We start from the raw sequence: 13,461 nt of genomic DNA, 5'->3' as shown, positions 1-13,461 counted from the left end.
ATAACCCCATGTGATGTGGATATCTGCCAGGCAACTTTCACTAGCAGGAACAGAAGTTTTCTGGACAGCTTGATATGAACTTCTGAAGAGGAGGAGACATTTTCAGGGAACTATCAATGGCCCTTTAATGCCTGAAAAGCAATTTTGGACTAGTAACGAAACATCCTCTGAAAGCTGTCTCAGCCATTCTGCAGATCAATAGTGTCTTCTTCCAGTCATCATTCAGCGAGTCTCTTTATTACTGCATATTCGTTTGCCTTTGTTTGTCCATCCTCTACAGCTTTTCAGTGTTTTATCAATAAAATCTTAATGAGGTGCATTATTCAGAGGTCACTTTTAACCATTTGCTTGTCAAATCCCTGGTTAACCTGGATTGCTCTGGGAGAATTGGACTCAATGCATTATCACTGCACTAACATTAGGTAAGGGTCCATCATACGACAATGTTATCAATAAAGGATGCACCAGTTGTCGTTATTTTGCCTTCCAGGCCACAGTTCTGTACTTCAGTGTTTGTGGTTTTGTGTTGCTGTAGCTTTCCAGTACCTTAGCAACCACTTAAGAGTAGTTATTCTCGGCTCTCAGCAATTACCAGAAAAAAAATCAAATTCAATCTGTTTCCACCCAAAGGAGAAAACGAACTGAAGGAGCTGACAGAAACCTTCACTCACGCAACACTGATTGCCGCCATCTCTAACTGTGCTTCAGAAACCAAACTCATGCAAGTGCCACAGAGTAAACAAACTGGCTGCCAGGTAAGAAAACTGATTGCCTGTCACTCAGAGCACTTAGTCACCAGTTGATCAAATGGAAACATGGAAGTCACTTTTTGACATTCAGATGAGATTTCATTTGTCCTCTAACACTTCCAGATCAACTGAGGAGGGGAAGCAGTATTCTGACAGACAATCAGAGGAGAATGAATTTTATTATAAGGTTTGCTGTCCAGGCAAATTAATGGCCTAGCTCTAAATTTTGGTTTCTAACAAAGGCTATAGATAGAGCTGTGCAAACCCTTCCAATTACAATTCAAAACTGACTTGGTACATATTGTTATTACAGGTTTCAGAGTGGTAGCCGTGTTAGTCTGAATCAGCAAAAACAACGAGGAGTCCTTGTGGCACCTTAGAGACTAACAAATTTAATTGGGTATAAGCTTTCGTGGGTTAGAGCCCACTTCATCAGATGCATGAAGTGAAAAGTACAGAAGCAAGTATAAATACATGAAAGGATGGGGGTTGCTTTACCAAGTCTGAGGTCAGTCTAACAAGATAAACCAATTAACAGCAGGATATCAAGGGAGGAAAAATAATTTTTGAAGTGGTAAGAGAGTGGCCCATTACAGACAGTTGACAAGAAGGTGTGAGTAACAGTAGGGAGAAATTAGTAATGGGGAAATTAAGTTTAGGTTTTGTAATGACCCAACCACTCCCAGTCTTTATTCAGGCCTAATCTGATGGTATACAGTTTGCATATTAATTCCAGTTCTGCAGTTTCACATTGGAGCTTGTTTTTGAAGTTTTTTTGTTGAAGAATTGTCACTTTGAGGTCTGTTATTGAGTGACCAGAGAGATTGAACTGTTCTCCTACTGGTTTTTGAATATTATGATTCCTGATGTCAAATTTGTGTCCATTTATTATTTTGCGTAGAGACTCTCCAGTTTGGCCAATGTACATGGCAGAGAGGCATTGCTGGCACATGATGGCATATATCACATTGGTAAATGTGCAGGTGAACGAGTCCCTGATGGTGTGGCTGATGTGGTTAGGTCCTATGATGGTGTTCCTTAAATAGATATGTGGACAGAGTAGGCACCGGGGTTTGAAGCAGGGTTTGGTTCATGGGTTGGTGTTTTCGTTGTGTTGTGTGTAGTTGCTGGTGAGTATTTGTTTCAGGTTGGGGGGCTGTCTGTAAGCGAGGACTGGCCTGTCTCCCAAGATCTGTGAGAGTGAGGGATCGTCCTTCAGGATAGGTTGTAGATCCTTGATGATGCGCTGGAGAGGTTTTAGTTTGGGGCTGTAGGTGACGGCTAGAGCCGTTCAGTTACTTTCTTTGTTGGGCCTGTCTTGTAGTAGGTGACTTCTCAGTACCCTTCTGGCTCTGTCAGTCTGTTTCTTCACTTCACCAGGTGGGTATTGCAGTTTTAAGAACGCTTGATAGTGATTCTGTAGGTGTTTGTCTCTGTCTGAGGGATCAGAGCAAATGCGGTTGTATCGTAGAGCTTGGCTGTAGACAATGGATCATGTGATGTGGTCTGGATGAAAGCTGGAGGCATGTAGGTAAGTATAGCGATAGTAGGTTTCCAGTAAAGGGAGGTGTTTATGTGACCATCGCTTATTAGCACTGTAGTGTCTAGGAAGTGGACCTCTTGTGTCGACCGGTCACATTTATCTCATTAGACTGACCTCACACTTGGTAAAGCAACCCCCATCCTTTCATGTATTTATACCTGCTCCTGTATTTTTCACTTCATGCATCTGATGAAGTGGGCTCTAGCCCAATTATTACAGTAGCACCTAGTGGCCCTAATTGTGGTAGGCACTGCAAAAACAGTGTCTGCCTTAAAGAGCTTACAGTCAAAACAGACAAGAGAGATAAAGGGTGGGAGAAAGGAAGTATTATTACCCCACATTTTACAGATGGGAGAATTGAGGCCCAGGCATTAAGTGACTTTCCCACAGGAAATCTTTAGCAGAGCTGGAAACCAAATGCAGGTCTCCCAAGAACCAGTCCAGCAGTTTAACCACAAAACCATCCTTCCTCCCAATTAACAAATATAGGTTTGCTATATGGGTGTGAGTGTACAAGTCTTGAAGTCTGCATATGGGTGTGAATGTAAATAGACATGTCTTACCTGTCAAGGGGACGGAAAGGTAAGGTAGCAGCACAAAAAAGCAACTAGCAGGAATAGATAAGAAAACTAGCCTCCACCCTTCCAGTTAACTGCTTTTCCTCCTTCCCCTTCACCACCTCTTTGTATAAAATAAATTATCTATTCACCAATGTAATGCACATGCAATTTACTCCAATTACACAACTATTTACATCGCTACTGAATTTGACTGCACCATCTGCACAAAGGTAAACTGCAGTCTAAAAACGGTCGTTAGAAGAAAGTGAAATAAAATGCAAGCGACTGAAGTTGTGAGAATTAGTTTAAGAGGTTACAAGAAGAGGTTAAAGTGGCTGAAAAAACCATCCTGGGTAATTCTGGGCTTGGTCTACACTACCCCCCCTAATTCAAACTAAGGTACGCAACTTCAGCTACGTGAATAACGTAGCTGAAGTCGAAGTACCTTAGTTCGAACTTACCTTGGTCCACACGCGGCAGGCAGGCTCCCCCGTCGACTCCGCGGTACTCCTCTCGCCGAGCTGGAGTACCGCAGTCGACGGCAAGCACTTCCGGGTTCGACTTATCGCGTCCAGACTAGACGCGATAAGTCGAACCCAGAACTTCGATTTCCAGCCGTCGAACTAGCTGGTAAGTGTAGCCAAGGCCCTGGAGATTGCCAGCAAGAACTTCCCTTGAGAGCAGTATATGTAATTTTAAAAGAAAGAATTTGACTTTGTTTATTCATGCAAATATTAAACCCTTCTGGCATCTTAACAAAAAGCAGCAACTATTTTTAGAAGTAGATACTATTTCCCTATGGCTGTGGTGCAACAGAGACATGTTACGAGAGAATACAGGTCAAGAAAGGGCACCCTAAAGGACTATAAAAACTTACTGTGCGGTACTAGGATGCATTATAATCCCCAACAGAGTAACTTCCAATGCATTTCTTAGCCACAATATGGGATGACAGGTTTGCACTGGCTTAAAATTTTCCTCAGATATGTGATTTAAACAACACTCAGTGAATGAGTCTGTGTGTGAGGGGGGGCGGGATGTAGGTATATCCATCTCCAGTCATTTAATCAGTGAGAGCTATTTGTAAAAAAGAAGAGTAATTGTTATTGGTTGTCAAATTAAGCAATTTCACTCAGGCTAGGACAGAAATAAATAAACCCATGTTAGTTTTAGTGTGGTCAGATTTCCACTTGTACCCAGATGATTCATCAGTGTTGTAGGATTACAGCACACGCTTGGCCGACAGAAGAAGAAAAACAAGGATTGCATAAAGCATATTCCAGGACGTTAGCACTATTTTAACTCATGATGGGATTGATACCATGGTCTCTGGCAAAACACCCACAGGCATCAGTGAGCGTGTAATCTGGATAAGGACTGTAGGATCAGTCACAGACTGATCTGTATGCAGACTGTGATAAGTGGTGATTTTATGACAAAGCTGAAACTTAGAGGGATACATTAGACAAGTCCCAATTATTGGTGACATGGTACAACTAATCTCCTCTGTAACATGTTGAAAACTTTATCCTAGAGTAACACATGAAGGACTGCTGGGTTTATTTATATATGCTAGGAACAGTATCCGGTCAAAAATTCTCAGGTCTCAGATTCTCAAAGAACATTTACTTAGTTTACAAGAACACCTTAGAAAATTCTCTCAAATTAGACAATGAATACACATTAGTCAGTTTCAGTGTTGTTTTTAGTCCATTTTTAGTAAATGTCACTTTCAGGTTCTCAAGCACTGGCACATTTCTACCACTAGCAATGTTTGGGTTGGAAGTCACAACAGAAGGTTTATTTGGAAATGTTTCTATTGGTCTAAGAATAGGTAAAATGTGGGAGTTTTTCTACATTTTAAGCAAATTTAACCCACCAGCACAGTATATTAAATACTGCATTGGAAGATCTCTTCTCCATAAAAATGGGTATTCTGTAACAGTTTAAAATAATATTCTAACTACATACTTATTTCAACAAAGGAAAAACTACGAGCAAGATAAACAGATGAGTCAAACACTAAAGAGGAAAAATTTAAATATATTCAAAATAAACTAACAATTTTCTACAATCATGTACTATCAATTTTTTTTTCTTTTTTTAAAGGCAACAACTTGAGCAGAATGAAATCTCTGCCAGATTCCAAAGTGAGTTTTAAACAAAAGCTGGTACCAGTATTCTAAATCAGAAAATACATTTGAGAAGAGATACATGGCAGCTACTGAGATGCTGAGTCTGGGAACAGAAAAGCATGGATCATGCTCCATTTCTCTGAGTTCTAGTTTGGGCACTGGGGCAGGTAGGAGGGTTTGCATTTGACCTGATTGCAAACAAATACATTCTTAGCTCGATTTGCCAACATGCAGCACCCAGAATTCCAGCTGATGTCCCTTGGAGCTTGTAACAGAGCGCACTCCGCTCCTGCTCCCTGGTACCACAGACACCTGCTCCACCGGCCAGTTAGGTAGCAATTTTGTGTCATTTATTTAGGTTCCTCCACCAACACTTTTACAGTTCTGTGTGGAAGTACAATTTAAAGTGCCCCTTGTCTCGTCGGCCCTCTCCCCAGGGCCCAGGAGTAGAAGAGGTCTCCCTTCCTCCAGGGCCCTCTGAATTTGAACTCAGCTAGACCTACTCACTATCTTCCACCCACACTTCTTTCCTGTGCCTTTTGATCAGTCCTCAGAAGATGGGCTAATTAATCATCTAGCACCCCTTAGCCTGCCAGCTTGATTAGATAATTACATCCCTATCCCCAAACAGGCCACTCTGTGGGACCTAATTAGTACCAGAGTGATCAGCGTGCTGCCTCACCTGCTAACTCCAAGCATTCTGCCACTGAGCTGACAGTGCCCAAACACCTGTAAAGCAATTAGACCCTAACATTGGATCTCAGTGCAAGGGTTAATTTCAAACAGCACTGACCAAGAGCACTATCTGCCGTGCCGAGTACAGATAGGTTGGGATCTCTAGGCACAATACAAATAGTAAATCAATCAATCTATAAAACTTGCAATTAGTAAAGATAGAGTTCACTTCTGAACGGGCCAATACCAAGTGTGTGAAAGGCTCTGTACATTTCTCTCAGAACAAATCAGACTCTGAAGCACTGAGACTGGAGAACTTACATGCAATCTGATGCTACATGGCGCGGAAGAGCTGGGAGGTGTTGAGATAAAAATCTCTCTGTGACAAAGGGAATCTTATTTGTTTTGCTGTGACATCAATAAGGGCTTGTCTACACTCAGGGCCATCCCTAGCTATTCTGGGGCCTTACACAATCCCCTCCCCCCTCCCCCCCCCCGTGGGCTATAGTGCAATCCTGACGTACACTCTCAGAAAGAGGCAATTAACCTAGCCAGTCATCGATGATTTACATCAAGGGACTGACTGGATTGCTAGTATGTGGTTTATTATTTAGATTTATCCTACCCTACATAAAAGAATGCCTCTGTGGAGCTTTGGGAGACCTTGATAAAAACTCTTACATCTATAAACGCAACCAAACAAAAAGAGACTCAGGTATTTATCCATAAATACTACTATGGTGGCAGCAACATGAACGTAACAAATACGGACTAATCTTCACCTCCCACTTGGCCACAGAATAACAGACGGATGGAAGTCCTTCAGAATTAAGTGGCTTTCAAATTGAACAAAAACCAACAGACAACTTTCTGGATAAATCTGGGTTTTGACATAATTTATTTTTACATTTTTAAATGCTAGTTGTCGGTTACAAAAATAAAATGTAGCCAGTGCCTCTTTACAACACATACCATCACATTTTGCATTTTTTTTTCATAATCTTCTATATTTACTTTTGTCATCAATCAGGATGTGGGAAACCACACCACCGACAGATTCTCTGGACAGAAGCAGAGATGTAAGTGTGGTGAATTATTTTCCCTTCTCTTGTCTTTCTCCATCAGTTGTAACGGGGAGGAAGAGAAAAAGGGCCTTTGATACTGGCAAGCTCTAAAGGAAAAAAATAAAACCCGAATGAAAGTGTTTGGGGATGGGTTGCCTTGTTTTTTAAATTAAAAAAAAAAAAAGTTTCATTTTCAGTTGCCGAAAGTAGAACAATTTTCAGGTTTTCAATGTAAGACTGAACATTTTCAATGAAAAGGGAAATCTTTTTTGCAGAGAAATTTCCATTTCTGTGGAGCAGCCATTTTCCATCAGTCCCCTTCCCTCCCCGTCAAAAAAAACACTGACAGAAATTTTTATACAGGGCTTATTTAAGAAGGGGCGGAATAAAGGACCAGCCTCAGAGAGTTTGTGCAAGAAAAAGAATAGTCCGTGAACATACAGTGTTTGATAAGAAATTTGTTGTTTGAAGAATTTGCAACTAAAACATTCGGTGCTCCTACATTGACAAGGTATATGCATTATCCAGCGCAGTAGGAGACGTTTCATTACGTGGCACTGTGTTGAGGTTAGGATTGCAGGTGTTTTGAAGAGGAAAAAACTTACTACAATGGAGCTGTAGGTTAGGCCCACTCTTTGTTGGAAGGCATGACAGCAACTACATAACACCACTTGACTGATGAGAGATAGCCGCTCCTCAGTAGCAGCCAATGAGATCATCTGGATTAAAATGTCTCCCGTGAATATCAAGCGGATACGTGACACATACAGAGTAACGGCTGTCTCACGGCAGTAATTTTTCCTGAAGAGCAGAATGCAGCGGTATTACATGACACATTTGGGATAAGGATTGTTGTGAAGCGTTTTGAGATCCCGAGCGGAAAAGCATTATATCCATGCAATGTACTATTATGATGATGTATAGCTAAATCACAAAAGAATTTAAGACGGTGGTGCCCAAACTTTTCCTGTCATGCCCCCCCCCTTACCAATAATGGAATCTGTCCGTGTGTCCCCATCCATTACAGCACAGCACAGGCTTCCTCAGCAGAGGAGCTCGGGCTGAAGGCAGATCTGGGGGCAGAATTGGGGATGGGGGAGTAGCTGGGACTAGAGGCGGAGCTGGCCCGGGGGCAGAGAGGGAATGAGGGCAGAGCTGGGCTGGGGCCGGGAGCAGGAGGTGGAGTGGAGCTGCGGCTGGGGTGGAAGCTAGCCAGGGGGAGGGCAGGGGCTTGATAGCGCTCCATCCCCGTGCCCCCTCCCCGCAGTGGGGGCTGGCCTAGGCCCTTCCATGTACCCCCAAATATTCCTCCACACTTTCTAGGGGGGCGTGCCCCACAGTTTGGGGACCACCGATTTAAGAAAACATTGGAATAACAGAACTGGTCTACAATGTGGATTTAGAGTAACAGCCGCATGGTCACATCAATACCACCCTATACCGGAAACCTACTGACCGCTACACTTACCTACATGCCTCCAGCTTCCATCCAGGACACACCACACGATCCATTGTCTACAGCCAAGCTCTAAGATATAACCGCATTTGCTCCAATCCCTCGGATAGAGACAAGCACCTACAAGATCTCTATCAAGCATTCTTAAAACTACAATACCCACCTGCTGAAGTGAAAAAACAGATTGACAGAGCCAGACGAGTACCCAGAAGTCACCTCCTACAAGACAGGCCCAACAAAGAAAATAACAGAACACCACTAGCTGTCACCTTCAGCCCCCAACTAAAACCTCTCCAGCGCATCATCAGAGATCTACAACCTATCCTGAAAGATGATCCTTTACTCTCACAGATCTTGGGAGACAGACCTGTCCTCGCTTACAGACAACCCCCCAACCTAAAGCAAATACTCACCAGCAACCACACATCACTGAACAAAACCACTAACCCAGGAACCTATCCTTGTAACAAACCCCGATGCCAACTCTGTCCACATATCTATTCAAGTGACATCATCATAGGACCTAATCACATCAGCCATACCATCAGGGGCTCGTTCACCTGCACATCTACCAATGTGATCTATGCCATCATGTGCCAGCAATGCCCCTCTGCCATGTACATTGGCCAAACCGGACAGTCTCTACGCAAAAGAATTAATGGACACAAATCTGACATCAGGAATCAAAATACTCAAAAACCAGTGGGAGAACACTTTAACCTGTCTGGTCATTCAGTGACAGACCTGCGGGTGGCTATATTACAACAGAAAAACTTCAAAAACAGACTCCAAAGAGAGACTACAGAGCTAGAATTGATATGCAAACTAGACACAATCAACTCCGGTTTGAATAAGGACTGGGAATGGCTGAGCCATTACAAACGTTGACTATCTCCCCTTGTAAGTACTCTCACACTTCTTATCACACTGTCTGTACTCGGCTAGCTTGATTATCACTTCAAAAGTTGTTTTTTTTTTTTTTTTTTTTTTTTTTTTTCTTAATTAATTGGCCTCTCAGAGTTGGTAAGACAACTCCCACCTGTTTATGCTCTCTCTGTATGTGTGTATATATATCTCCTCATTATATGTTCCATTCTATATGCATCCGAAGAAGTGGGCTGTAGTCCACGAAAGCTTATGCTCTAATAAATTTGTTAGTCTCTAAGGTGCCACAAGTACTCCTGTTCTTCTTAATGTGGATTTAGCCGCTTGTCAGTCTGCATCACTTGGAAATGTGGGTCCCTCTTTTTTTTTCTCTCTCTCCACGTGTGGATGGCTGTGCAACCATTGCCTCTTTTACTAGGAAAAAACTACAACCTTGAAAGCTAATATTGCTGCCGCTGTATTTCTGGTCCCTTTCACTGTGCTTTTCTTTAAATGAGGCAGTTCTACTGCTGAGAAGATTTTCAGAATGAAAAACACTCCAGGCACAGACAGGTTGAATACTAAAGTATACTAACTCTATATAACTTTACCTGCCACGTCCACAGGTTCAACCGATCGCGGCTCCCACTGGCCGCAGTTCGCCGTCCCAGGCCAATGGAGGCTGCGGGAAGCATCGCAGGCCGAGGGATGTGCTGGCCGCCACTTCCTGCAGCCTCCATTGGCCTGGGACGGTGAACCACGGCCAGTGGGAGCCACGATCAGTCGAACCTGCGGACGCGGCAGGTAAACAAACCGGCCCGGCCTGCCAGGGTCCTTACCCTGGCGAGCCACATGCCAAAGGTTACCGATCCTTGTGTAGACGCTATCTACACCAATGGGAGGAGTTCTCCCATCACTGTAGTTAATCCACCTCCGTGAGAGGTGGCAGCTAGGTTGATGGAAGAATTCTTCCAAAACCTAGCACGATCTACACTAAGGGTTAGGTCAGTTTAACTACATCGTCCATTTTTCACATGCCTCAGCCACATAGCTGGGTCGACCAGCCATGAGTAAGGTAAAGCCTGCACATTAGACACCTAGGCAGGGAACCAGCTGCAAGACACGAACAACTTTAATACAGGAAACAGAGTTAAATTTTCCAAAGCACCTAAGTGACACAGTAGCCTAAGTCCGATTTAAGTCAACAGGGCTTTGACATAGAACTTACTCCACACTATACAGACTGTGCCAATACAGTTACGCTCCTACAGAAGGAGTTTCTCTCAGGATAGGGACGCCACTTCCCCAAACGACATTAGGGGCTTGTCTACACTACGGGGACTATAGCGGCATAGCTACAGCCCTGCAGCTATGCTACTGTAAACCAGTAGTGTGGATACACACTACAGTGATTGAAGGGCTTCTTCCACCATGTTAGTACCTCCACCTCCCTGAGGGACAGTAGCTAGATTGACAGAATAATGCTTCCATGGACCTAGCCACGTCTACACTGGGGGTTTAGGTCGGCATAGCTCTGGTGTTCCAGGGTGTGGATGTTTTACACCCTGAGTGCTGTAGCTATGGCAACCTAATTTTTCAGTGCAGACCAGGCCTAGCTATGCTGGCAGAAGCAGTCTTCTCTTGGCATAGTTGCAGCTACCCTGTTTCCCCGAAAATAAGACATCCTCCGAAAATAAGGCCTACTTACAGTTTTGCCTCTCGTTGTAATATAAGGCATCCCCCCGATAATAAGACCTCCCTGATAATAAGGCATCCACCGATAATAAGGCATTTTTCATTTCTGAAAAATAAGACATCCCCTGAAAATAAGACCTAGCGCATCTTTGGGAGCAAAAATTAATATAAGACACTGTCTTATTTTCGGGGAAACAGGGTATACTGGGGGTATCGCTGGCACAGTTATATTGACTAGAGGGTATTGTTTTTTTTCCCACACACCAACAGACACAGCTATGCCAACAAAGTTGTGGCATAGCTTTGCCTAGCTTTAAGCACCTATGTCAGTTAGTGGCTTTGCAAAATTAAATTCTGTGTCTTTTTTCACTGTTGCACTCGCCTCTGCCCCCCCCCCGCCCCTCAAATTGTGCTAATTATGACAAAACGGCTGAGAAACTTGTCTCTTCCTGCATCATTAGTCCTTGTATTCCCAGATTTGTCTTTCTGATGTTGAAGAATAACAATAATTTTTCATTTTATTACAGCACACTAAAAGCATTTCATCTAACAACTTTATTAAAGAAACTGTGTCTCCTATGTGTTTCTAAATGATAAAAGGCTGCACTAATTGTGGAGTCTCTCTGCTTTAGGTTTCATAAAGATTTTAGGGGGAAATTTTCAAAGGCACAAAGGGCAGCTAGGCAGCCTACTCCTACTTGAAGTCAATAGATGTTGGGTGTCTAAGGAAGAGATTTGCGAGGGCACAAATCGGTGTTAAAGAACTGACAACAGATGATCTCAGTCACTGAAGTATGGAAGAGTTCCATGACATGAGCAATTACAAAATTGGGCTCAGCAATAAACAGGGCTCTGATCCTGCAAACACTTCGGCCTGCAATTATGTGCATGCCCTGACGTCAAAAGGACTATCCTTTGGTAGTCAAGTGAAGTGTGAGTATTTGCAGAAATGGGACCTAATTGAGCTAAAAATATCACATCAAAGCAAACAAACCATGCATTTTAAAAACCCCATAAACCACTCTGTTTTCTGGACTAATTCTAAACATGACAAATTTCAAAATGACAGATCATGTGATTTTTAAGAAGTTTAGAACAAACTGAGTAAAGAGAATAATACATCTTAAACAGAATTCCTACGGCATCGCTTAACTGGGAAATGAAGATGTTATTGCATAAACCTAGTAAATATTCATTCTTACAGGGGATGAGAAATATATTTCCAGTGCAGATAAAATGGCTTGAAGAAAAACCAGTTACTTCAATACTTTTCTTGCCTCATTATTGTCTTAAAAGAAGAAGGAACTACATAACATGTTAGCTATCTGACTGATGCTAAACATGACGCAAGCCAAATTTTATCAAACAACGATGAAGCTAAATGTCAACATCAAACAGCTGTTCCTCATTATGCCTTAAAAATCTTCTTATTTTTCCCTGCATTGCTACACTGTCAGGATGGAATATGTGCTGCTTGCTAGAAATGGAGTCTAATTATTCAGCCATGCTTCTTGTCCTACACGTACATATGATCCTCAGGTCAGCACTGACCCTTGTCTATGTTATATAGTGAGGCCACAGGGTCCATATTCCTAGGACACCTATATAAATATTAAATTAGGACATTAATCTTATTTCTGCTGCTTGCAATTTACAAAATTGACATTAATCAAACTTACCATGAAGTGGAATGACCAGGTGAAATGTATTATTTGCCCAGTCATTATTTTAATTTTGATGTTAATTCCCAATAAATATATTTAAACATTGTTAAATATTATAGACCTGATCTTGAAGTTCCTATACCGGTAAAACTCTCGCTGGAGTATTTGGTCTACATAAGGGAGGTACAATCAGTGCACTAGAACCTATGCAAATCAGCTCAAACACCAGCAAGTGAAAAACAAACACCCACCTTCAGTATCGCTTAGGGTAATGCCATGGCAGCAAAACTTGGGGGCTGTATTACATAATGACTCAATGGCTGTTAATCTAATTGTCAACCTGCCAGTATTTCCAATCAAGGAACTTATGATGACAAATAGCCTGGGTCTAAGCCTTGAAAATGTTTTAGCGAATTAAAGCGGCAAAGACCTGGGCGCTTCAGTTAAAGAAAGGAGAAAACATATCTATACATCTATTAGAAGAACTGGGTTAAAACAGATGATGTCTGAATTATTGAATGACACATCTACAGCTAACTCGTCGTCTATATGAGAAAAAATCGTAACAAATGGGAAAATCTGCATTTTGACTGGCAGCGTTTCCTCCAAACTGTCACGTTGTGGGTTGCCCTCCACATCACAGGTGGGGTACTGCCCCACTTCTAACCCCATGGATTTCAGGACATTGATAAAAGAGATGTTCAGTATCTCGCAGGATCAGTTCCTTTGGCAAACAGACATTCTTGGTGAAACACTGGCCCTAGAGGGTGTTTTGCCTTTAACATCACTAGAGTCTGGATTTTATGCTCCCTCTTTACAATAGCTAACACATATATAATGGTCGGTGACTGAATTAAAGAGTTCCCGGGCAGGACCTTGTTCATTCTTTCACTTTTCTTGGTAAGTGAATATTCCCAAACGACGGGATCATTGTTCTTACTCACGGTGTAGTAAGCCCAGAAGCTTTAAGGTGGAGCTGTGAAATCCAGTTTTAGAAATGAGAGCACAAGACCGCTCTGGTGAGCTAAATACAGCAGGTAAGTACAAAAGTCATTT

At 42.5% G+C, this 13,461-nt stretch overlaps 1 protein-coding gene across 3 annotated transcripts in view; it reads right to left on the bottom strand.

The window, feature by feature from the left end:
* PLCB1 (phospholipase C beta 1) overlaps nucleotides 1-13,461 on the bottom strand; it is a 627,096-nt gene that overhangs the window by 530,937 nt on the left and 82,698 nt on the right. Inside the window, exon 2 of one of the 3 annotated variants that reach the window (XM_054022547.1) lies at nucleotides 10,755-10,847. The exons of the other annotated variants lie outside the window; for them this stretch is intronic. Coding sequence (XP_053878522.1) covers nucleotides 10,755-10,838 — 84 coding nt within the window. The 5' untranslated portion in view covers nucleotides 10,839-10,847. The remainder of the gene's footprint in view (nucleotides 1-10,754; nucleotides 10,848-13,461) is intronic. 3 annotated transcript variants of the gene reach the window in all.

Source organism: Malaclemys terrapin, chromosome 3 (assembly GCF_027887155.1).
Source record: "Malaclemys terrapin pileata isolate rMalTer1 chromosome 3, rMalTer1.hap1, whole genome shotgun sequence".
NCBI classification, from domain to species: Eukaryota; Metazoa; Chordata; order Testudines; family Emydidae; genus Malaclemys; species Malaclemys terrapin.
Note: the sequence above shows the minus strand (reverse complement) of the source record. Positions and strands in the feature narration are given on the sequence as shown.